Consider the following 24402-nt stretch of genomic DNA (forward strand, 5'->3'; position numbering starts at 1 on the left):
TGCGTTTCAAGCATTTTATTGAGCTCAAGCCGTGCGTGTACTATCAGAACATAGGCTTTCAGCCTTTGCGCAGCCGACACCAGCAGAGACTGCGAGGGAGGCTGCACAGCGACACCGGCAGAGGCTGCGGGGAGGTTACACCGCGACACCGGCAGAGGCTGCGGGGGAGGTTACACCACGACACCGGCAGAGGCTGCGGGGGAGGTTACACCGCGGCACCGGCGGAGGCTGCGGGGGAGGTTACACCGCGGCACCGGCGGAGGCCGCGGGGGAGGTTACACTACCCGAGCTCCTAGGGCCGGAGGCCAGCGCTGGCCGATCTCGCGAGGCGAAACAGCTCAAGCCTCCAGGCGGGGCTGTGTGTGGTCGCACTCGTTGGACTCGCTGATCCACACGCAGGTGTTGGCCAGGCGGTCAAACACGGTGCCGCTGGCGCACTCCTCCTGCCGGCACCGGAACGGGCGGCGTCGGACACGGACACCGACAGGCGGGGAACGGGCCGGTGGGGGTGCTGGCCCGCCGCGCCCCTCCACCCGGCGACTCCGCTCCCTCGACGGGGCCGCCGGCTTCGCATGAGCATTGCGGCGTGTGGCAGGTGGTCACGCGATGTCGGTCGGCCCGCCCGTGACTCGGCACCAAAGCCAGGGCGCCATCACGACACATCATCACTGGTCAGTTGTCTACTGCACCGGGGCCCGGGCGCGAACTGCATACGTCGCCCCAAACCGCAAGTGTCGCCAGTGCATGTCGAACTGCAAGTGTCGCCAGTGGATGTCGAACTGCTGTGGTGAGCTGCGTTGGGATGTTCCTCGATCGGACACCAGCCGAGACACCGGCTGTCCGCGAGCGCACGAGTGGCTAGCGCTCACCTGCGTGGCGTCCCAGTGGTCGCCGTCACTGACGCACTCGTAGAAGATGGGCGAGCACATCTTGTCAGGGTCCGGGTTCAGACCATTCCTCTTGCACACGTGGCTGGGGGAGGGTGTCGGCGGCGGTGGGTCGGTCGGCCGGGTGGTCTGCAACAGTCGCCGACAGCTGTCAGAGTTGCGGTTTTATGTCAAGTGTTCTGAAGAGAGCAAACTTGTTCTCAACGAGCCTGGAGCCCAAAGTTATGCTCTGCTGAATTAAACAAGCTGGTTTTCAAAAACCTTAAGTGATCCTCACAGTCATATGCTTCTTCCTGTTCGCAACATTTGCTCGGAACTGAAAGATCGCATCGCTTGGCAACGTACGAGCAACTTTATTTGCAACAACAGTAGATAGGTATTAATGCCGCTACTGACAGAGCATAGTCCCGCGTCACTAAAACCCGTGTGAATAGATGCCTGTCTTAGAGCATTTCAAGCAGTGTGCGTGAAACTCTGTAAAACTGCTCGTTCTCATGGCTTATAACTTAGCAAAGAGCCATCCCGAGTACAACGCATAGGTAGTTGAGAGACGCGTTCGTCAGGAACTCGGCGAGAAAAAATGTAAGAGGTTCATGGATACGAAAGGATGATATTCAAATCGCAAATTTGAGAGTCGGAACATTGTTAACGCGTGGTCGACAGGGTTTGCCATCGTCCAGGTTACAACAGTTGGGGACCAGCGCCTTCCGCTCCTTTCTTATGGATTCGCACACAATCCGGAAGGGCACAGCGGCAATGTCAAACACTCCGGAGGAGACACGGTCCAAGCGATGGCAGAAAGTGGGGAAAAAGCATCTGGAAAAAAAACATCTGGCAGTGGTACACAAGACGGCAGTGGACACCGTATGAGTCTGTGGACCCGAAGGCAGCAGACACCATTAGAGCTATGGATCCGGTGGAGGTGAAAACCGTCGGAGTGCTGGGCTCGGCCTCGACTTACCCGCAACCTTGCCGCCGGTCCGTGTGCAGTCCCTCCCCCCCCCCCCCCTTCCCGCAGCCATCTCACCGGTCCGGTGGTGGGCGTGGGTCCGGTTGGATGCGGGATGTCGCCGTTCAGGTTCGTCCAGATGGCTGTCATCAGCGGATTAGGCGCGCCGAAGCCGCACAGGTTATGGAAGTCGTCCGTCTCGATGGACCACACCATGCTGCCACCCAGGCCCATCGACTTGATGTAGTCGGTCTGGTTGGCAGACATACCCGGTCAGTTGACCATTGGAATGGAGGCGATGGTGTTGCTGATGAGTGCGATGGTCGTGCCGATAAGTGCAATGGTGGTACTGATGAGTACGGTGGTGGTGCTAATGACTGCGATGGCGATGCTGATTAGTGTACTATCGGGGCTGATGAAGGTGATGGTGGTGCTGACGAGTGCGATGGTGGTGCTGGTAGGTGTGGTGGTGGTGCTGATGAAGGTGATGGTGGTGCTGATGAGCACAATGGCTGCGCTGGTAAGTGTAATGGTGGTGGTGATAAGGGTGATGGTGGCGCTGATAAGGGCGATGGTGGCGCCGACGAGTGTGATGGTGGTGTTGATGGGTGTGATGGTGGTCCTGATAAGTGTGATGATGGTGCTGATGAGTGTGATGATAGTGCTGATGCATGTGACGGCGGTGTTGATGAGTGTGATGATAGTGCTGATAAGTGTGATGGTCTTGCTGATGAGTGTGATGCTGCTGTTGAGTGTCACGGTGGCACTGATGAGTGCCACCATGGTGATGAGACGAGATGGTGCTGAAGAGTGCGATGGTGGTTCCGATAAGTGTAATGGCAGTGCTGAGTGTGACGCTGATGAGGTTGATGGTTGTGCTGATGAGTGTAATGATGGTGCTGATGGGGATGATGGTGGTGCTGATGAGGGTGATGGTGATGGTGATGACGGTGATGCCGATGCTGATGAGGGTGATGGTGGTACTGATGAGGTGGCGTGCCTCTCACAGCTGGCCAAACCACAGTGGCTTAAATCGAATGGTCCGAGACCTGTTGCGTATTTCAGCCGCTTGCACCGTCCACACGTGCTGCAGTGCAAAAACCCATCTCACAGCATGGACACTAAATCACATGAATGGGGTCTAGCAATGATGTCATCAATAACGAAGGAAATGACCAACCAGCCAAAAGTGCCTGACTTAAGCAACGTTGTGCAGTAGAGAAATACGAATTTGAAAGAAGACATTATCAACGAGGAAAAGGAATCGGGTTTGTGTGAAATCACTGTACAACATAAGACACATCTGACCCTTTCCCGGCCTATAAAAAAACACTGACTGCTGGGCCGGGGACGACATCGTTTGAACGTGCTCAGCGTTGCGAAATTGATCACAATCGCTCACAAAACTCCCCCGCCCCCCCCCCCCCCCCCGCCACGTGCGGTACCATCGCTCACCTTCAGCTTCATGCTCTCCAAGTCATCGTAGCCCACCCAGATGCTGCCCTTGTAGCTGTAGATGGCCTTCTGGTCGGGATCCCGGACGTTAGTCCAGCCGCCCTGCTCCAGCAGCTTGCAGATCTGAGGGCAGCAGGGCGCCAGTCGGCTGGGTCTCCGGCGGCACAGTGTGGGGGTGGGACCCGGCACCGGGCCAGTAAGGCAACGTCGTCCGGACAGGCGAGGTAGCGGTGTAGGTTGGATCCTTTGACACGGGATTCAGCCTCCCCTCTCCTACCAACTTGGCCGTCGAGCCCCACCCCGCTTCGCAGGCGGACGGGTGACTTTATCCAGGCGTGAGGTCCAAGTGGCAAGCTCGGCGTCAGCCGCAGAGCTCCCGGCATCAGCGACAGAGCCGCATGGACGAGGACAGATCGTCTACACCGATCGCCGCCCCGCGAAAACACGATCAGTGCCGTGCAAGAGTGCACCGCTGACACCGCCATCTGCCGGGCTTGGCACCGGCCGCCGCGCCATCGCCGCCACCGGGCTCCGGCGGGCCTGCCCGACCACGGGCCCGTGCTGACCGCCGGCCCGCCGGCGGAACCCTCGGCCTCCGCTGCGCGCTTCCGGTAACCCAGGGACATGGGAACCAGGCAAAGAAAGAGGGTACGCAGCCCCTTAGCCGTCTGAAGATTGGACATTGGCCCTGAGGGCGTTAACTGGAAAGAAATAGTCATAAACAGATATGGGTCTCCCAACGTGGGGAGCTTGAGTTGCCGCTGTGCTGACCTCGTTGAAGCCACAGACGCCCGCCTGGCGGGTGTAGGGGCAGGCCGGCTGGGGCTGGCTGGCCGGTGCGTACAGGCCGTGCTGGTCCGCGTGGTCCAGATGGAAGCCGTGCCCGTACAGCGGGATGCCCATGGCCATCTTGTGTTTGGGGATACCGCCTTTGAGGTAGTAGTTGACGCTGTAGTTCTGGGGAGAGGACTGCGTTAGCGCGGGCGGCGACTCGCTGCGCGTGTGACGCGCCTCAGTAGCGCAACGTGGCGTCTATGCGTGTGACGCACCTCAGCGCCGGGAGGTGGAACGGCAGACCGGAACCTACGATCTAGGCGGAGGCACTACACCATGACGCAAAGACGAAGGCGGCTTCCAGACCAGCATCTGTGCTTGGCTTGTGTTTGCACGTCCCGCACGCAGAAGAAATAAAAGCCTCGGAAGCGTCTACTCGCCAGTGGCAGTATGATCTTACAGATTCACTCTTTGGCGTCCTTTGATCGGTCGACCGGCATTCCGCCCTGAGTGCACAGCTCCACATCAGCTTCCCACAGCGCGCTGGCGCACAGCGAGAGCCAGTCGCACAGCGCACGGCGACAGCTAGCAGAACGTGCGGCAAGACGGCTGACGCGTGAACGCACTAGCGGCGTGTGGCGTCAGCGGCTGACATGTGAACATACCAGCGGCGTGCGACGTCAACGGGTGACGTGTGAACACATCGGCGACGTGTGACGTCAGCGGCTGACGTGTGAACACACCGGCGGCGTGTGACGTCAGCGGCTGACGTGCGCGCTCCACACGCTGACCGGCGCATTCATTGAGCCGAAGATTGAACTCACCACGCTGAAGTACTGGCATCCATCGCCGTGCTCAATGTCCAGGGGCGAGAGGTACAGAGGCGCCACGTGTCCGGTGAAGGGGCTCCACGAGCCGTGGTAGTCGTACGTCATGACGTTGACGATGTCCAGGTACCTGTCGCGCGGATAATCGGGGACGGACGTTTGCGGAGTTGTGATGGAATAGCGGTCACCTGGTGCTTACAGCTGGCCTGATGTACATGTAGCCCGCATTCCGCATTCCGCATTCCGCATTCCGAAATGGCGGCAATCTTTGATGTCAGTCGAACATCATGTTTTGACTGCAGACAGCGGAGCTTTCAAGAGGCAATTCGATGAACGCATTGCACTATGTTATATTCTACAGTGTTCGAGGACAAAGCGTTCACTTACACCAATGTTTTGTTATTGTAATTAGCGACGTACAGACGGGTAGTGGGTGTGCAAGAAAGCGGATGGTGAAGAGGATGACTGTATACTGGTGTCGTTGAGTTTCAGCTTCACGAAGACTTGACCTCTGTATGACGACAGTGGATAACCGCATCACTTTAAAACGAGTTGTGCCCCAAGGGACCTAGATGTTCGTTACAGCTGGACAGAGCCAATGGCAGTACGGTACTCATTCAACTTGGCTATAGCCCTGCTCGCCCCTCCGGCCTTCTCCAGCCTTGCTTAGTTTTCTCCCGTCGAAAGCCGGCCACGGTGCCGGCGGTTAATCAGCGCAAGAGCTGATGCTACCCTCGCCACTGACCCCACACTCCTGTGGACAGCGACTGAGTGACAGACCTGAGACGCTGGTGTAACAACAGGAGCGATTGAGGAGCTTATCCGTGCTGTGCAAACGGCCGGCTGGACGATGTCCTGGTGGCCTGGTGTTCGGATGGTGAGACGGTCACCGGCGTTCGGGTCACTTGCAATCTAGTTTTAGACCCCGGATTCGTCAAGAAAGCCGGAGCAGACAAGCCCAAATTTGTGTGCGGATGACATACTTACATTCCCATCTCTTTAATGTGGTACGCATCGTCTATCGTGGGCTTGCCCGCCCCTACGGCGGCTGTGAGGATTAGGCCCTCCGGTTGGAACGCTGCCTTCAGTTCCTTGATCAGTGCTATGTAGTCGTCCTGCAGCAGGGGAAAAGAATACTGATGTGTATCAAACGTTACTGATAAATATCAGCAAATCGACGCGTTGTGGCCGCTTTTGTCAGTGCAGCGGATGTGCCCGAACAATTGCACGCATTTTTAAGCTACACATTTCTACGTGGCGTGCGTGCATTGCCACAGGAATTATACTACCTGAAAAACGACACCAGGGCATGGGACACATCAGATTCCTCTTGCCGTACCTTGTCGATGGGATGGCCTCCCCTTTCCGCAGGGTACTCCCAGTCCATGTCCAGGCCGTCAAAGTTGTACTTGTGCAAGAATTCCACACAGCTCTGGACAAACTTCTGGCGCAAGGACGGGCTCCCCGCCATCTGAACGAAGACCGTTGATAACGTTAGTCAGTTAATGAAGGTCGTAGTCCAGCCGCTGAAAGCAGTCGCGCAGAACCGTGCGCCGGGTCGGTGGCTCGGGCCGACCTGGAAGGGCGCTGGTTTGCCGTCCCCGCCGCGGCACCGTGGGAAGCTGGGACGCTAATAACTGGTTATTCCGCGCAAGTCGTGAGATGTCCCAAAACGGTATGAAAATCGGACGTGAAAATAATACAAGGCTTACAATTATGTTAAAACCAACACAACCTCATATATGGGTCCTCTGACTTACCGTTCTCGACTTCTCCGATGGTGCACCGAGTAAAATCCATAGCCCAAAATGAATATGAAATGAGAGTATATGCGAGCCATATAGAAATAGATTGATACGCAATGTGGAGAAAAGTGGAAGCATACATCTACATTTATACACTAACGGTAATATGTCTGGTTCCTGCTTCCGTAAATGCCGCCAGTACAATGCAGCGCCACCACTTATTATGTATACCATAGCGTTGCTAAACGAAGTGGATGACCTTCCGAATCATGTTTATTTCGAACAAAACTTCCCAACTGCACTAACGACAACGTACAGGTGTTACTTGCGCAACGACGGCTAGGGATTTGGGTCCTGAAATTGACGCTTTGACGAAGTCACTTAGCCATCTCCAGAAAGGGGCAGCTGCCTGTCCTTGTGTTCTAGAGTAAAGTGGTGACCAATAAGAATTTCGAGCTGATGTGTTTCAGTACCTAATTTTATTATATTTTTCCGCTTCTGGAAATATCTAAGCACTTTTTAAAAACTTATAACCTATTTTTTGAAGGTGATGCCATGTTTCGAGCCAAATCGACGACACAATAACTTGTTGGTAACGTGATCGTGCTACTTGCTTGTTTCATAAAGTATCAATTTTGAAGTCAATGATGTCGGCCGTTCTTATATTTACGGGTGATGTCTTAGATCAGCAGCGTTCAATCCAAGTCAGTCATACTCAAATGCTGCACATTTTGGCTCCTACAAATGCATAAATATTTACGATCCACCAAATTCATACCATTTTGACCAGCATCGTACAAACAAAAAGGTCACACATTGTCGGAGAATTTTAAAACAGGTAGGTGCCGATAGGCATCGCTATAGGCTTCTCCACTATTTGCCGTGGCCCGCGAAACTGGCCGTAGTGCACAGCGGAGTCGATCAGTAAACTCGGTTGCCAAACATAACTAGCCGTTGCGATGAATGCCTTTTTGCGACAGTAGAAACAATAACGTTTTACAGCTGTGTTCTACAGGCTCAATTATTCGGCGCGGAGAACCCAAATGTTAGATATTCTAACAAACCGGAATTTACTACTGTCGATATAATGACTGTAGGTCAGCCCAGGCCATGTCATACAATGCATCGCGACTCCCAGAAATGGAAGGCGACTTAAATAAGAGGAGAGCGCCATTGTCCCATCCAACCAACGTGACTGTTACCCTGGCTATCACGCGGTTTACCTGAATAAAATATACCCAAGAGAAGCATTTTTTACAAGTTGTGCTTCATTTGCTAGCATTGTAAGGTGAATGTTTCCAGAGACCTCGATGATTACGTCAGTTTACGTTAGTGGATCCGATAATCGACGTTTGTGTCCATAGTGATGCCGTGTGTTACTACCACCCGCAAGGATTCGCACAAACATGAATCAGGACGTTTTCCTTGATTCTCAACGATAAGTAAGATTGTGCTGGAAGCATGGAAGTCTCGCTGTGAGGGAAAACCTTTTTAATGTGCATAAGGGCCTTAGATGCTCCGACCACTTCGAGGATGAAGCCACTGACCAAGCATATTTCGTCAAGTCATCCTTGGTACCAGCCGTTAGGCCATGGTTGCAGGATGTTGCACTCCGCCCAGAAAATTGACGATTATGGCTCCCCGTAAAAGTATATATCATTGAAGACTAGGAACCATGGTCCCGTGTTTGCAGAACAACCAACTGCATTCCAGAACCAGGGGCTGGTCATTATTAAAGAAGCAGCCGGAGCCAGGACCCGTTTTCATGAGGTGTAGTGAGAGCTAGAAACAAACATTGGGAAGCAGACGTATGTTTCATGAAGAAAAGTCACACCTGTTATAGGCTATATCCTCAAGGCTATATCACATTCCACTGACGTCACCTGGGCCTCGAGCTAGAAGATCCGACGAGGACACTCCACCTGGCTCGGAGCCGCAAAGCCGACTTTGTAAAGTCAGGTAAGTTGGGCTTCTGGTGCCCTCCCAACAACGGATGCATATCGTCGAGGGGTTTTTCGTGATTTTAAACAAGTGTTATGGGTCGTGGTGCAGCCCGACAGCCAGGCATATTTAGCCGCCAAACGGAGCTGCGCGTGGAGAGCTACGGGTGTGGCCAGACTTCGAACCGCGGACTGCCCGCCAGGTGGCGACCACTCTGCCACAAATTCGACTCAGGTGCCGCGAATACAGGGCCGCATGCGGGCGACGGTTTTGAAATATTCCAGTTCTAGTCAAGCTCTGGTGACATACCTTGGAGTACTTGGTAGAACCCTCGTTCCATCCACCAATAGCCAGAATGGTCTTGAGGGCCGGGTTGCGCAGCTTCAGGTTTGTAAACCGAATGAAAGCACCTGTAAATCACGGAAAACGCGTGTGGGAGGAACCCCATTGTGTGTAGATCGCAAACGATACGTATACGAAGCAGACTGGGAGCTATGTAGCATACTGGTGACGCCCAACAAGACATTTTGATTTGCCAAATATTACAATCATAACTCAAGGACGGGTTAGCTGTGCCAGCGAGCATAGGGAGACCTTTATTGAGTGACGCTATAAGGATGTTGGCATAGGAAATTCTTAATGCATCGCAGATCGAGAGCAAATCAATGCCCTCCCGGGAGACTATCGTGATGGAACATTACGAGCTGGGCGGCGAAGCACTTGGACAGGCATAACACCACTGGCAATCAGAAGGTCAGGACAGACATGGACATGATAATCCGCGCAGCACACGGTATTTGATGCCGTGATAACATTGGCAAGACGCAAACTGCATGATGCCGTGGGCCCGACGTCAGGCAATGCTTACCGACATCACCGCCGGCTCCAGACCCCTGCTGGGAAATCCTAACACTCACGACTTTTCGTTCATATCCCCGTTGTATTATCCTACCAAGTGGCTGCGCTGATTCAAATGGCAGTCGGCAGACATAGCACTTTTATCAAGGAAATAGGCTTTAGTGACCTAGAGGATCTCGTGGTGCAGCAGGACAAGACAGGAAATATATTTAATTGGTTCCGATAATGCACAGTTATACCGCATGGCAGGAAATTTGAGGATCCGACAGCGAGTAGCACAAATGAAGGAATGTCTGGAAAGGAGGGGGGGCTAGCCAGTTTTGAAGTCGATCCTTTTCATGCGCTTCCTTTGCGCCAGCGTTCAGAATTCATGGCAAGCGGATGCGCCAAGCTTTTACTGACTTAAGATCAGGCATGACCATCCCAGACCATGAGGCCAAAGTGCCCGTTGTCTTATGACGTGATGTGATGCATGCCAATAGATCGCATTTTTAACCAGTTGAATATCACTCTGGATATACATATATACACATATAAACATATATACATGTGTATACATATACATACATACATACATACATACATACATAAACACACAAACACACAAACACACACACACACACACACACACACACACACACACACACACACACACACACACACACACACACACACACACACACACACACACACACACACACACACACACACACACACACACACACACACACACACACACACACACACACACACACGCATATATATATATATATATATATATATATATATATATGTATATATCCAGAGTGATCCAGCCCGACCTAGTCAAGGTGAATTGTAATCAATGAATGCATGCACCACGGAATGAGCCTGTGTTGACCCGCCAACACATTTTGGGTTGCTTTTATCAAGGCACAGCAAGACGAAGCTCAGTCTGCTGCGCAAAAAGTAACATTGATCGCATCATGGCGCGGATTACCGATCATCATAAGTGGTGTCACAAGTACGATGGCACCCTCCGTGACAGAACCTTGCGGGGTAGGGGATGATCGGAGCGCCAGCGATCGGGGCCGCGGCCGTGTCACGTAACCAGCGGTCGTTGGGAGCTCGGTGTCGCGACCGAGGCCGGTCACGTGATGCAGTACAGTTGGTGCTGGGACGTCAACCTGCACGTAACAGCGAAAGATGACCTAGTTGTTTTGTTTGCTATGCGCCCCGTCAAGTGTTCTGTTGCATGCACTGCAAGACAATGTCCTGTCTCCCTTCAGTTGGCTGGTATTGGACGAACAAAAAGGACGAGTGACTCGTTGGTTATAGAGGTGCGATTCCGATAAGCAGTCCGCCAGCCAAGGCCGTGCGGACCCCCGCTACCACAGCGCCGTGCGTAACGCAGCGGGGCTGACCTTTGCCGTAGTTATCGTACAGGTCGTTCCAAGGGTCGAGAGACTTGATCGTGTACTTCGAGGGGTCCAGACCGGCGAAGCCGTAGATCAGGTGGGTGCACAGGTTCGGGTCCACGTCCTCCACGTCGAACTTGCCCAGGCCGGGCCGGTAGACCGCCCAGGTTCCATAGTAACACACTGCCATGTACTGCGGACTGCCATCTGTTGGCAGATGCGTGCGGTCCTCAGGGTGGCATGCTGCAATGCAGCGCGTCTCCAGGCTGAGACAGATGCTCTCAATAGATTCACCGTGCGTCTAACGCCGCTTGTCTTCTCGAAATGACGTCATCGGGTTTATAGCCGGCACAGTTATTGGTGCTGCCACAATTACATAGGCATCTGCCTTATAAGGCCAGGCCACAAAAACGGCAAACAACGCAACAACAAAAAGTAATAATCATTGTGACGAATTGCGTTAATGTGTAAAAAGCGTAGCTGTCGCGGGCTCAAACGTCAGACATCTGACTAGCCAGTGAAATAGCTGGCTAACCACGCCGGGTTTGTTAGCAGCTTTACATAACGGAAACTAAATCGTACGTGCTAAGGAACGCTTGTCAGGTTACGGCAAGAGGATGGGCAATGCATGTTGCCGCGCCTTACCGTCGACAGACGTGCACGCGGCCACCGCCGCGAGGGCTGCCAAGAGGATGACACGCATCTTGAACACTGCGGACAGACCAGAAGAGTTAAGGCGTGATCCGAAACAGACGAATGAACTTCACTGATCCCTAAATGTGCGTCACATCAAAACAGGGCCCGGGGCCGTGTGTGAGCCATTGGGCTTCACGACACACTCAGCTGTTGAGGCTATATGGCGTCGCCTGCCTCTAATCCTGGCATGATCGCAGTCATCGCGGGGGATCGAGCCCCGTATCTCTGGTTTGCCAGACGCACAGCGGTTCAAGAAAGTGTTCCATATTTGAAGATACTGAAGCACGCATCAGATAGGATGAATTAGGTTCACTTATAAGTGTTGGTATACTTTTTAGTGGAAAACACTGCTCTAGACAACACAATTTCTCTATTCAGTAAATACGCCCCACAATACGCCATGGTTTGATTACGTTAGCGCATCTTTCACAACATTGGTTGAGAGCCAATCGACGGTCGTTGTGTCTGGAAATCGTGTTCACAAATGCCAGATATGAACGACTCGACAGTTATATTTTACTGGCCTTGATTGCCCCATGACTAGTGAAAAGACGAGATTTGAATGGCGTTATTTTGGCGCCATGGATGCCTAAGCGACCTTGAAATATTCTACACGAAATAGTCATATTCGCGTATGCGTAGCTCAGAAACTAAAGGGGTTTAGGGGTCAAGAAGGACAGGACTGTGAACTGCACCGAATGATCCACAAGATGGCTATTGCAATTCAAGATCCCACACAAACGTGAAACACACCCTTTAACGCAGACACACTAAGACTCCAAGGCCACCCTTCCTTAAGGCCGTTGTATTTTCACCCCGGTGCAACGCTATCCCAAGTTCGCGGTATGTTCAACGGACGGCAAGCATACCGTGGTGCACACACAGAAGACCGCCTCGGCGCGTGACAGCTGCATCCGTAAATAATGCAACTGTGTGGGGTAGGGAAGATCCGCCGGTGGTTCGGTGTGTCATTCAGTCACCTGGACTTCCACTCATCAGTTCGTTTCTGGCTGTCAGCGCCAACAGCGCCAACGCGAGACCAAAGCCGTTGTATCGGCAGTCATCCGTTTTCGTGACAAATTTTCGGAAAATGACAGGCACGCGCGCACTGGCCTTTAGGGCACGTGCCCCCTACCCCTGCCAAGTTTGCTGCATGTGTTTGGTGTGCGAGAATGCATGTGGAAATACGAATTTCATGTAGAAAAGCAAAATTAAGCAACTCGAAAATGCGCGATGATTTTTTGCGCCCGTAAAATATGTTGCGTGTCTGTGGCGCGCTTACCTCGGTTTTCAGCAGTAATTTTTATTTGAGCTCCCTCTCCCCACTGCGAATTCCTCCTTCCACCTCTGAAAATTGAGCTTACTTCTATAAGGACACATTCCGGAAGCAATGACAACTTGAATGAAGTCTTTCTTATGTCGTCATAAGCCATTCAAATTCCATCTTCTAATCAATATTAGAAGATGGAATTTCACATAGTACAACACGCCGCAAGGTCTTTCAGCTCTCATAGCATTTTGAGCTGGTCTCTGAGAGTGCCATTTGGTCCCATGGGTGCAACATCTGTTTATGCTTTGAGGTCGTCTGAAGGTCCCAAAAAGGTCGTGACTATTTGACCCATTCGTGTTTGCGTAATGACATAAGCAAAGGTGTTCAAGGCAGTAGAGGTACGAGTGTTCCTAAACATTCCAAGAGAGGGTGACGTCGATGCGGTGTCGATGGTTGTCGTTAAAAGCTGCCGTATTTTATGGTCCAAATCACTTTCATCGTGAATTGCGTAGACATATTCAAAAAAGACCTCGAAACTTCCCTCTTCATCGATTCTTCGCAGGGGTTGCTATGGCATTAATGTCGGACTTTCATGAAACGTGGCTGAGCAGTGAGCAAGGCCTCCTTGTCCTCACCCACACAGGTGAACATACAAGCCCTTGGTTTGACCATTTGTGAAGTGGCTTTTTATTTTCTACACCGATAATTGACGGTATGTTGGTTTTTCTTACTGCATGAGTCTCACGCCCTTCTTCCATGTAGCGTCAGTTCCGACAGATACCTGTCAACACAATAACATCTTACAAATCTTACGAAGGCTTGTCATGTAGCCTTACGACGTTACTATTCGAGCATTCCGAAATCTCACACACAGTGAAACTGTGTTAACCAGCACGATTGCAACTTGGTCCCCAATCTACCAGCGATACGTTTTGCATTCACCAGTCCATCCTTTGGTCATGTACCCTGGCATCGGGCAGTAATCAGCTCATTTCCTAATTGACTTCATTCCTCTCATCCGCCATAACGGAGAGTTTCAACTGCAGGCTTGCGGGTGGGGCAGACGGGGCGTGACAGTGTATCTCACATGTTCGAAATATAAATTAACACTGTTTTAGGCACGCTCGGAGAACTTTGTTTTCAAACCGAGTAACGAAATCCTTTTCGTTCCACAAAATATCGGCATGTGGAGTCAGCTTCCCGACAAAAAAAGTAGAATAGAAAGTCAGATGGAAAGTTAGACAGAAAAAAGTCGAAAGAGACAAAAGTTGATGGCAATAAAAATCAGGTCCGGGAAGAGTCGACGGACGAAATGCCGAAGGGATAAAATTCGACACAGATAAAAGTTCAAGCGGAAAGAGCCAAAGGACAAAAAGTCGAAAGGGATAAGAGTCGCAGGGTTAAAACTCCAATACCAGAAGAATCGGAAGACAAAAATTTTACAAGGATAATAAGCACAGGGAAAGAGAGGAAACGCAATAAGTGGAAAGACAGAAAATCGACAGGGCTAAAGTCAACTCGAATATGTAAAAACACCGGAAGTTATAACGATTTAACACGCGCTCGGGTGGGAGTCAACTTGCCCCCAAAGGTTTTTCCGGAACGGTTTCCGAACAGCGCGGCGCAGCCACACCAAATTTTGCATAGCTGTAGGCAATTTAATGGCGGATCGTCTGCCATCAAAGATTTCGACGTGCCTTGTAAGGCCACTGCCCTATGGCAGGTCAAAATCAGACCATAGTTTCAGTGAAGCCAATTTCCAGGGAATCATTCAATCTGATCCAAAACGGAGTGTTACACGAAGCCATACATCTCTGAGATACTTTCTTAGGCAACACAACAATTGAATGAACAAATAACACTGACCTAGGGCCAGGTATGAAGGTCAGACCAAGGTCGAAACCAACCTGTTTTATTACTCTAGGCCTTGCTGTATGGGGTAGTTTCCGGTGTTCATTTCGAATTTATCGGTAACAGGTACCACCTTCGCATTACACACCTTCCATAGACTTCTTAAAGGCCGGAATAGGTCCCTGACCTAGAATGACCCGGGTCAGTATGTTGTTTTTAGGAACATACTGCCTGGCGGAATCTTTGTTGCTTATCCAAATGCAAAACTCAAAGCAGTCTTGTATGATTTTGGTCGCCATGACCTTCAAAAGATCAAACAAGGTCACTGACCTTAGATGAGCATGTGGCCTTTTCCTTAGAACAGTTATCTAGGTTCTAAGTGCCATTTGGAGACCAACCTAGAATCTGACCTTGTTTGACCTTATTTGACCCGAAGGCCATGACCTAGGAACCTCAAATTTTGAACTGAGTGAGTTCACGTACAGGTCAACACACCCTGTGAACTTTGCGTCTCTAGCTCTGTTAATCCTGAGATCTTAGCGGGTCAAATTGACCTCCCACTCCCACCCACCCCCCCCCCCCCCCACCCCCACCCCACCAGAGCGAAGGGCATCCAACCGACCACCTGGGCGCGTGTTAGGACAGGAAAGTCATCAGGACTTGGCATCTGGAATGGAGAGTGGATTAAGCTGTGGTTACGGGGAGAGGCAGTTGGGACTGGATGAGACTGGATGCGACTGGATGGAACGGAACGGGAGCGGGCGAAGCTGTACGGGACCAGATCACATCACAGGGGACCGGGCGAGAACAGACGAAATGGGATCGTATCGAATGGAACCGGACGAGACCAGATGAGGCCAGGCGGGACCGAACTGAACCAGAAAAGGCAGCACGGGACCGGACGAAACAGGATGAGATCAGACGGGGATGGACGGGGCATGATGCCATTAGACGGAGCACGAACGGACACATTTTAATCCTGGCCGGGGGAGTCGACTTCCCCTACGGTTTTTCGAGCCCCGGTCAAAAAGAAACACTCGAAGCTCAACACAACATCAGTGTCTTTTCACCTAGAACTTAGGTCAGGTCGAAGAGGTCAGTTTCTAAAACAACTTTGACAGTACATAATTTTGTGTGCGGGTCATTTGTGATCACAACTTGGTAAAGTAATAGCACATAATAGTGCTTACAGTTTGTATATTTCGGATTTTTCCGAAAAGGCGAGGTGAGTGACCTGTAGTCAGCTCACTGTTCGCTAATTGTTCATAAATAAGGCAAGCTTATCTGTATTTGTGTAGTTTTGGTGTTCCAACACGAGGAAAGGAGTGATGAATTGCATGCACAAGCATCATATGACCATAGATTACATGGCCTTGACCCAGGACATGACCAAATTATACGGGTACCTTCTGCAAAACACGTGCTTAACTCAAAATAGGCAGGTTTTTTAGGTAATTTTGGACGCAGAATTCCAAAACTTCACTAACATGTGGTATCATTCTTATACATAATGAGGTCACTGTACGTGATGTTACTGGCGTGCACCTGAGTCCACACCTGCTCGCGTCGCCAGTACTGCTGTACCTCGGTACGCCGCTGCCCCGACCGACGGTGTACCGCCTGGGCGCCGCCCGCCGGGGTCAGCGCCGCCTGCTCAACTCGCGTATTAAGACAGTTGCCATCTTGCAGCGCTCGTGTCTGGTCTGAATGGCCGTGGTCTGACTGAGGGGAGCGCGAGCAGATAGACCACCTAAGACTTGAATAGTAACCATGGGTCACTGAGGACATGCAAGGTCATCCAAGGACAATGACCTATTTTGCCAGTAGCAGAGCGGCTAAATAAACGGCGTATGTGACGAGCGTAACCAACTCCTTACCGTGTTTGTAAATGTACTCGCTCTCAGTCTGCTACAAATACACTGTCAAGAGTCGAAGGAACTGTGTATAATACGACCACACCTACGCGATCTTGAGTACCTGTAGATGTACAGCACATTACTACTGACCGCCGAAAAGCATTGCAATGGTCACATACACCCGGTAAGCATTCCAATCTTTCATTCGGATAGCTCATAAATTTGCGCTAAGTGGACCTCAGATGGTCTCTACATCAACCCGAAAATGTCATTGTTGTGTTTGGAGTAGTTGTATCCCAAAGCGGCATTTAATAGAACCTTAGTCAAAAGCACCTTGTGAAAAAGTATCGTTCTTGTAGGATAGCGGTAGACCAATTTTGAACGGTGACCTGATCTGACCTGACCCATATGGGAGAACAGAAATGGTCGGAATGGACTTCCCAGTCTTAAAAGTTGTTGCCATGCCCTCAATATTCGTCTTCATATGTTAAAAAGTTACAACTGTATCTTTCAGAACGATTGTTTTTGGCCATCCGTGACCTCTGGTGACCTCGCATTTGACCTACGGCCAAAAAGTTGGTGCGCATTCTTGACGATTTGACGAGATCCTCAAAACAACATGCTTGCTTTTCTATTCCGGCGTCTGGAAGTTGGAGATTCCAGGGAGATTCCATTCCAGTCAACTTTCCCTCCCCGGTCGGACGCAGGTATCTCAGACTCTCTGCTGGCGCCAGTTAAGATAGCCTTCGGGGAGAGCCGGTACCTGAGTGCCTAAATACGACGCCAAAATAAGGGTACCCACTGTTTCGCAACATTACGTGGCTCTGCCAGCTTAGCGGCGGCGCGAAACTCCAGCATCCGCGATGTTTTACGTTGAGGCGAGGGGAAGTGCGGCACCCAGGGTGACCGCAGAATACCGGATGCTGTCTGCTGTGTGAAGATGTCGGCAGTGAGCCCGCGCGTGCGTTATGACCCCCCCCCCCCCCCCAAAAAAAAACCTACACTGTTTGGGCCCGTTCCATACACAAAGCTATGTTGCTTGATATTACTGAGAATTACTGAATAGATAACCACTTATGTGTTGGCCATTATGACTTCAGAGCTGTTAAGCCGAGTTATGAACCGAGTTATTGGACCTTAAAATACCAGGAGGCAGACAGGTCCATGGCTCCCCAAAAAGATCAGAGATCCAGCAGATCCTTCGCCAAGATTTCAAAACGATCAAAAATCTAGCAAGGTCTTTCGACCAAATTTCACAAGAATCCCCGGATCCAGGAGACAATTCAACAACATTTCAATAAAGATCCCAAATACCATAATGTCATCCAACAAAATTGCAACAAAGATCCCAGATTCCATCAGACCATTCAACAAAATTTCATAACATATGCAGCATTCCAGAGGATCCTGTGTACTAAAAATCCTTCGACAAAATTTGAGAACATTGGTTCTGGATCCCAAAATATTGTATCCTAGATCCCAGACGATCCCCTGACGGTACTCCCCAAGTAGACGTCACACATTTTTCAGACTTCAAAAAATGGGTTAAAAGCGCACGATTTTCTTGAAAACTAACAGATGCGTTCACTCAAAAATATTGTTTCGAAGCATCATGGCATTCATGCCGTTAGCCCGTTTATATGCTGTAAAATATCGGTATTACTAGCGTCCGTCTCCAAGCCGCGTTTTCTTACCGTCAGTGTTGTTGATGAATGCAGCACATCGTCTCAAGAAAGCGTGCCTCGTGCATGCACGCGCCCACTGATGATGACGTGATTGCTAACCAAACTGGGTTCCTTTATCCTTTGGTGCATAATGTTGATGACCTCACTGGGATACAAACAAGTGAAAAATGAATGTTCGGAAATGTATCGTACTTAACAAGATGTTAAGTTTTCGAAAATGACGAACCGTTTATGGAGGACTGAGATCCACGTATTATGTCAGCTGATGATAAATTTGCCGTAGACGCTACCTATGCACACATGGTATCTGTCAAAAGCTGTGCTTGACGATACCACTTTGTACAATGCATGCAAAAATGTAAAGAAGTGTTTACGGAGGTGTCGCCAAGTTTCATACGAGCACACTTTCACACTGACGGAGAGGCGAGGATCGGGGAAAGCCGAAATACAACGCGCGGAGGATGAACCAAACCAGAATTTATCTGACTGCGACTACAAAGGACAGGCGAGGCTGTAAGTGGGGCGTACGCCAACCACACAACCAAACCCGTCCGGGCCGCATGAGAGCAAACCGTACCGGAGCGAAATTTCTCGTTGAGTGCCTTCAACGTGCGTGGTCCAGTAACTGGCACCGATACTCCAATTCGTCTTAATGGGCTCTTAACTGAAACGGGGTGGGGGGCCCCTTCCATGCTGGAGGCCCTGACTGATACAGGCTCCTTTCATTGTCTCATTGCGGGCTCTCACCGCAAGCTGTCTTACCTCCTTCCATTGTCAGAGGGCCCCGACCAACACCACGTGGCGTTCGTGGTCCAGTCTCTGTCCCTTTTTAGCAGAAGTTCCCGTATCCGGCTCTGGAACCCATTCTGTACACCGGGCACTGTGTGGGCAAGGGCCCCTGAGTGACACAGGGCCCTCCTTTGTTGCAGAGCCCAGACCAAAGCAAATCGCGGGCTCTGACCGCGTCCCTGCTTGGGAGATGGGCCCCCAGGACTCAGACCAACGTTCACTCGTGAAATGAGACCCAAAACGGTGTGAACACTAACGCTGTATGCATGACCCGACGTCACGTTATTAGGTCAGTCCAGCACTTTCACAACGCGGAGTGGCTTTATCGCTGTCGAGAAATACTTGCGGTTTGTCGCACAGATGTTGCCCATTTCTCTTTTCTTTACGCACTTATTGACGAGCTCGAATTCCACGGATGGCCAGTGTTGCATTACACAAAAAGGTAGGAAACACTTATCTGATTTTTCGCATACAGTATTTGTGCAAACTAAACCTGATCGTGCAATATTTGCTATCATTTGTGCAAATCACTACTTGAATTCTTTGGCTACCACACCGCTCCACTGGTGCCACCAGGTCAATGGGTGCGGCTAACACGTAGCGGATTTGTCCGGTGCGTCTCGATTCTTTCCAGTCTGGTTTAGTAAAATGCGTTCTAACTCACTTGGCATGCCAACGTTCTCTATTATATCCAGTTCATCTAGTCCGGATCCGCCTGGTACAATGCGGTCTGTTCAGTTTAGTTCAGTTTTGTTCTGTTCAGCTTAGCTCCCGTTTCCTGTACCCTTTTTTGTCTCTCGTTTCGTCCACATGGTCTATATGCTCATGGTCTAGTATTACTTGGTCTGTCTATCGCTTTCAGGTCGTTCCCGGCCTAGCCTGCTCCGAATTATCGATTTGGGTTAACGTCCAGCTTTAACGCCATTTCCGGTTCTTCTCTGTCCACTTAGACCTGGCTAGGTCCAGTCCGGTCAACCGTAGGCTCCGTACCGTACCGATCCGTTCCGTACCGATCCAGTGATTTCCGCACCTGTACGATCCACCCTACGCGGCCCACACAGTACAGGACTGAACAAAAAAGAAACTTCGTAAGTATGCATGCGCAGTTATATTCTGCCATCTACATATAACTCTAGTCTTGCTCCGTCCGTTAACGTCCGTTAATATAACGTCCGTTATGTTCCAGCGCGGCCCGGCACAGTCCAATTTAATTAATCCAGGTCTGGTCTATTCGTGTCAAGATACGTTCTGTCTTCGTCGTGCGCTCTTGGTTATCATTGCCCCAGGCAATGCTGGTATCCTGGGGCAACGCATCATTGTCCCAGGCATATTCATTGCCCCACTGATATTCATTATGAGTGTCCAGAGGCCATGCCATCAGCCGTGAATCGAACCCGAGCCTTTCATGTTGAAGACTCCCAACTGAGATATTTTGAACTGATACGGTCCAGTCCTTTTAGGTCCGAGCGGGTACGGTCGTGCGATTACCATACAGTTGCTCCGGTATCAGCCTTGACTGTCATTTGTGGTCAGATCCGTTCTGATATTGTTCAGCCCCTTCCATTCTTCTTCCCCCGACCTTTTGTTCAGCTTGCATATGTGTTCATGTGAAACTTAACACCTCCCCCTCTATGGAGCGTGTTAGCATTCTGCATCTATCTCGCACGCCACTGTCGTCAATCACAGTTTTTGCCAGATATCATCACGTTGCTCCGCCCGTGATTTCATCCTCTGCTGACATGCCTCCGCGAATCTCAGACCCTCATAAATATGCCACCATTTAGAAAACACATCAACTTGAAAAGTATAGCACATTTCCAGACATCCATTTTACGCTTCTTTTATCTCCCAGTGACGTTAACACCATCTTGCACTAAAGAATCAAGAAACCCAGTTCACTTGGCAATGACGTCATCACCAGCTGGCATGTTTATGGACAAGCCACGCTCCCATGACAAGATGCGCCACATTCGTCAACAGCGGCGAAGGAAAGCAGGACCCCAGGACGGACGCTGGTATTTCCGATGTATGTATTATTTAAGCGAATATAGGGTATGAATACCATGTATTTTTTGAAACATTGCCATCGGTCTTACTTCTCCTTTAGTTTTCACGAACATATTTAGTTGGAACCCATGTTTTTACCTAGAGTGAGTGGCGTCTACTTTGAGAGTATCCACCCAAGCCATGCAACCATGAGCAACATTTATCATTGTGGGACCGCTGTGGTGAACTATCCAACTTAAGTTCAATCTGCAGTAAAATTCAAAGGAGCCTCCAAATGATCGTGCAAAATTAAGGCTTAAAAATTGCAAGGCCTAAGAAAACCTGCTCATCCCATAAAACATTATTGAACCTGGCACAAGTTTGAGACAGCTCAAGCAGGTGGTACTTAACGGTGCTTAATGGCATACAAATTCGTACCTTTCTATATCTGGCATGGACTAGACTTGACTGCATTGTTTGGAAAATATCAAAGCGACCCAGGTTGAGATTGCATTCGATGCAGTGATGATGCATGGGTTTCACCTGTGTAGGCTATGCACTTAAGGACGGTATGAATCAACAATGTACCGCGAAATCCACACATTATTGGCATCAGAGGATGCATAACACACTTGAATATTTTCAGTCCCCTCATTTAGTTCTATGCGACATACAATGATGGCTGATATCCCCCCACCTCCCACTCGTCGCCACCCATTTCTTGTCAACGGTCGTTCGTTTATGTGAAAAGGCTACGACCATTATCAGCTGATTGGAGGGTGACGTCACAAACCAAACCGTCACTGCCAACCTAGGTATATCTCTGCACTGGACCGAAAGGTGGGGATGGAACCAGACCAGGGGTGTCAATTTTTGTAAATCATGGGGGGGGGGGCAACCAAAGACACGACAACCCGCCTCCCATTTGTTCTCAGCGAATTTAGCCCACGGTTTTTTGGTTAAATGCAATATATGTGCTTAACACGCGCCCGGGTGGCCAGCTCGATGCCCTTCGCTCGGGTGGGGGTCAGTGTGACCCCCTCTGAGATCTCAGAAACTAAGAGAGCCAGAGGCACCAAATTTACAGGGTGTACTGACCTGTACGTGATCTCACGTAGGTCAAAGTTTTAGGTTCCTAGGTTGGGTCACCTTTGGGTCAAATAGGGTCAAAAAGGTCAAATTCCAGGTTGGTCTCCAAAGTGCCCCAATAACCTAGATAACTGTTTCTCTGTTTCTAAGGAAAAGGCCACATTCTCAGTTTAGGTCAGTGACCATGTTTGACCTTTTGAAGGTCATGGTAATCAAAACTATGCAAGGCTGTTCTGGGTTTTGCGTTTGCACAAGCGACAAAGATTACGCCAGGCAGTATGCTCCTAAAAAAAAGTATTGACCTGGGTCATTTCAGGTCCATGAACTATTCTTACCTCTAAGAAGTCCATGCAAGATGTATAATGCGGCTCCTGCCATCCATAAATTCAAAATGAGCACCAGAAACTGTCCCATAAGCAAACCCTAAAGAAATAAAGCAGGTTGGTTTTGACCTAAGTCTGGTCTTTGTACTTGACCGTAGGGCAACGTAATTTGCTCATTCAATATTTGTGTTGCCTAAGAAAGCATCTCAGAGATGTATGGTTTCGTCCAACACTCCGTTGTTGCATCAGATTGAACGATTCCCGAGAAATTGACTTCGCTGAAGCCACGGCCTGATTTTGACCTGCCATAGGTCAGCAACCACGCAAGGTACGTCTAAATTTTTTATGCCAAACGATCTGCTATTCAGCTGTCTACAGCTGTGTCAAATGTGGCGTGGCTGCGCAGCGCCGTTCCGAAACCATTCTGGAAAACCCTTCGTTGGGGGGGGGGTCAATTTGACGCCATATGGTGGAAGTTCAGCGTGGCCGCACTTTGCATTCTAATGTCTTCACACTCTTTATTTTTCCCGACGGGCAAGTTGTCGACTGTGCCTGCCTCCGTACTCTGTAATCAAGTGAGTACGGACAAGACCGATCAGTTTGGCCAGTTTGGTCAGTTTGATGTGGTACGTGCGAAGGACGCCCCCGTCCGTCGCTGGGCTAACCGCGCTGTGGTGCGTCTGACGTCAGGTCCAGGTCACCGCGACCTGATCTTCTTTCGCCGGCGGCTTACGTAAGCCACCGCCGTGCGTCTTGTTCAGATCCATTATCAGGTGGGTCGGATCTTACGTAATCAGAGCAGGCCTATTTCGCGGACAAGGCATCGTGATAGCTGTCAGAAGAATGCGCGGTGCGAGCGCCGACATTTTTGTGATGTGTCGATTTTAACTCGCTTGAGACAAGTATGAGCAAGCAGGACCATTCCAGTCGACCTGACCACAACAGGAAGCTCATCGCCACCCGCGACTGGATCTGGCAAACGCTTGGCCATACAGGCTTCCCTTCAGGCTCTAATCTTGCATTGCCTTTGCCGTTGGTTGACTTCTAAGTCATTTTAATAACAAATCTGGGAAATGATAACCTAACGCCATAGTGCGATTAATTATTTGCATGCAAAACTCACATGCACCGCGAAGGTCGTGAGTAGGTACCCTGAAATAGCTGATACTTCTCCGACTCCTATCGCCAGAAGGACTCTGCATACTTCTGCGTGCACTGTGACTTCTCAGTAGGCCGGGTTGTCACACCGGCCGCCACGCTGCGGCCAATGGAACAAGCCGTCGATTCCGCGCAAACTATGGTACTATAAGTGAAGGATAAATGTATTTGGGTCTAACTTCAAGCCTGGTTGCGCTGGATATACATTCCAGCGACCAAGTGGGCTGACCCAGTCTACTTGCCGCGCTCCTGTGCTGAGCTGCCGCTGGGTGTCCCATTCCAGCGACCAAGCGGGCTGACCCAGCCTACCTGCCGCGCTCCTGTGCTGAGCTGCCGCTGGGTGTCCCATTCCAGCGACCAAGCGGACTGACCCAGCCTACCTGCCGCGCTCCTGTGCTGAGCTGCCGCTGGGTGTCCCATTCCAGCGACCAAGCGGACTGACCCAACCTACCTGCCGCGCTCCTGTGCTGAGCTGCCGCTGGGTGTCCCATTCCAGCGACCAAGCGGACCGACCCAGCCTACCTGCCGCGCTCCTGTGCTGAGCTGCCGCTGGGTGTCCCATTTCAGCGACCAAGCGGGCTGACCCAGCCTACCTGCCGCACTCCTGTGCTGAGCTGCCGCTGGGTGTCCCATCCCAGCGACCAAGCGGGCTGACCCAGCCTACCTGCCGCGCTCCTGTGCTGAGCTGCCGCTGGGTGTCCCATTCCAGCGACCAAGCGGGCTGACCCAGCCTACCTGCCGCGCTCCTGTGCTGAGCTGCCGCTGGGTGTCCTCGGTCGCTGGCAGACGGTCACACTCTGAGCGGCAAAACCTCCGCGGTCCGAGATGTCATCAAGCACAGCCTGATAACCAGACCGCTATCTCAG

General features: G+C 50.8%; 1 protein-coding gene across 2 annotated transcripts; it reads right to left on the reverse strand.

Annotated features, from left to right (window-relative positions):
• LOC119104006 (acidic mammalian chitinase) lies at nucleotides 1–24402 on the reverse strand. Of its 2 annotated transcripts, none has more exons than XM_037227719.1 (12): nucleotides 24272–24402; nucleotides 11479–11544; nucleotides 10840–11040; nucleotides 8888–8988; nucleotides 6232–6363; nucleotides 5880–6007; nucleotides 4890–5022; nucleotides 4063–4248; nucleotides 3292–3414; nucleotides 1915–2088; nucleotides 870–1016; nucleotides 1–443 (listed from the first exon to the last, which is right to left on the reverse strand). In XM_037227719.1, the coding sequence occupies exons 2-12, from the start codon at nucleotides 11534–11536 to the stop codon at nucleotides 339–341; spliced, it is 1488 nt and encodes a 495-aa protein (XP_037083614.1). In that variant the 5' UTR covers nucleotides 11537–11544; nucleotides 24272–24402; the 3' UTR covers nucleotides 1–338. The 2 variants fall into 2 exon arrangements, with proteins under 2 accessions (XP_037083614.1, XP_037083615.1); XM_037227720.1 differs by lacking the exon at nucleotides 24272–24402 and adding an exon at nucleotides 18201–18228.

The sequence above is a fragment of the Pollicipes pollicipes genome, unplaced genomic scaffold (genome assembly GCF_011947565.3).
Source record: "Pollicipes pollicipes isolate AB1234 unplaced genomic scaffold, Ppol_2.1 Scaffold_5724;HRSCAF=6776_pilon_pilon_pilon, whole genome shotgun sequence".
Taxonomy (NCBI): domain Eukaryota; kingdom Metazoa; phylum Arthropoda; class Thecostraca; order Pollicipedomorpha; family Pollicipedidae; genus Pollicipes; species Pollicipes pollicipes.

What these genes read in the sequence shown, in the direction of transcription:
- LOC119104006 (XM_037227719.1), bottom strand. Translation starts at nt 11,536, where the DNA reads ATGCGTGTCATCCTCTTGGCAGCCCTCGCGGCGGTGGCCGCGTGCACG. An exon ending in GCGTCTGTGGCTTCAACGAG is followed by an intron (nt 3,415 to 4,062) that starts GTCAGCACAGCG and finishes TGCTGCCCTCAG; the next exon opens with ATCTGCAAGCTGCTGGAGCA. An exon ending in TGGAGAGCATGAAGCTGAAG is followed by an intron (nt 2,089 to 3,291) that starts GTGAGCGATGGT and finishes TCTGCCAACCAG; the next exon opens with ACCGACTACATCAAGTCGAT.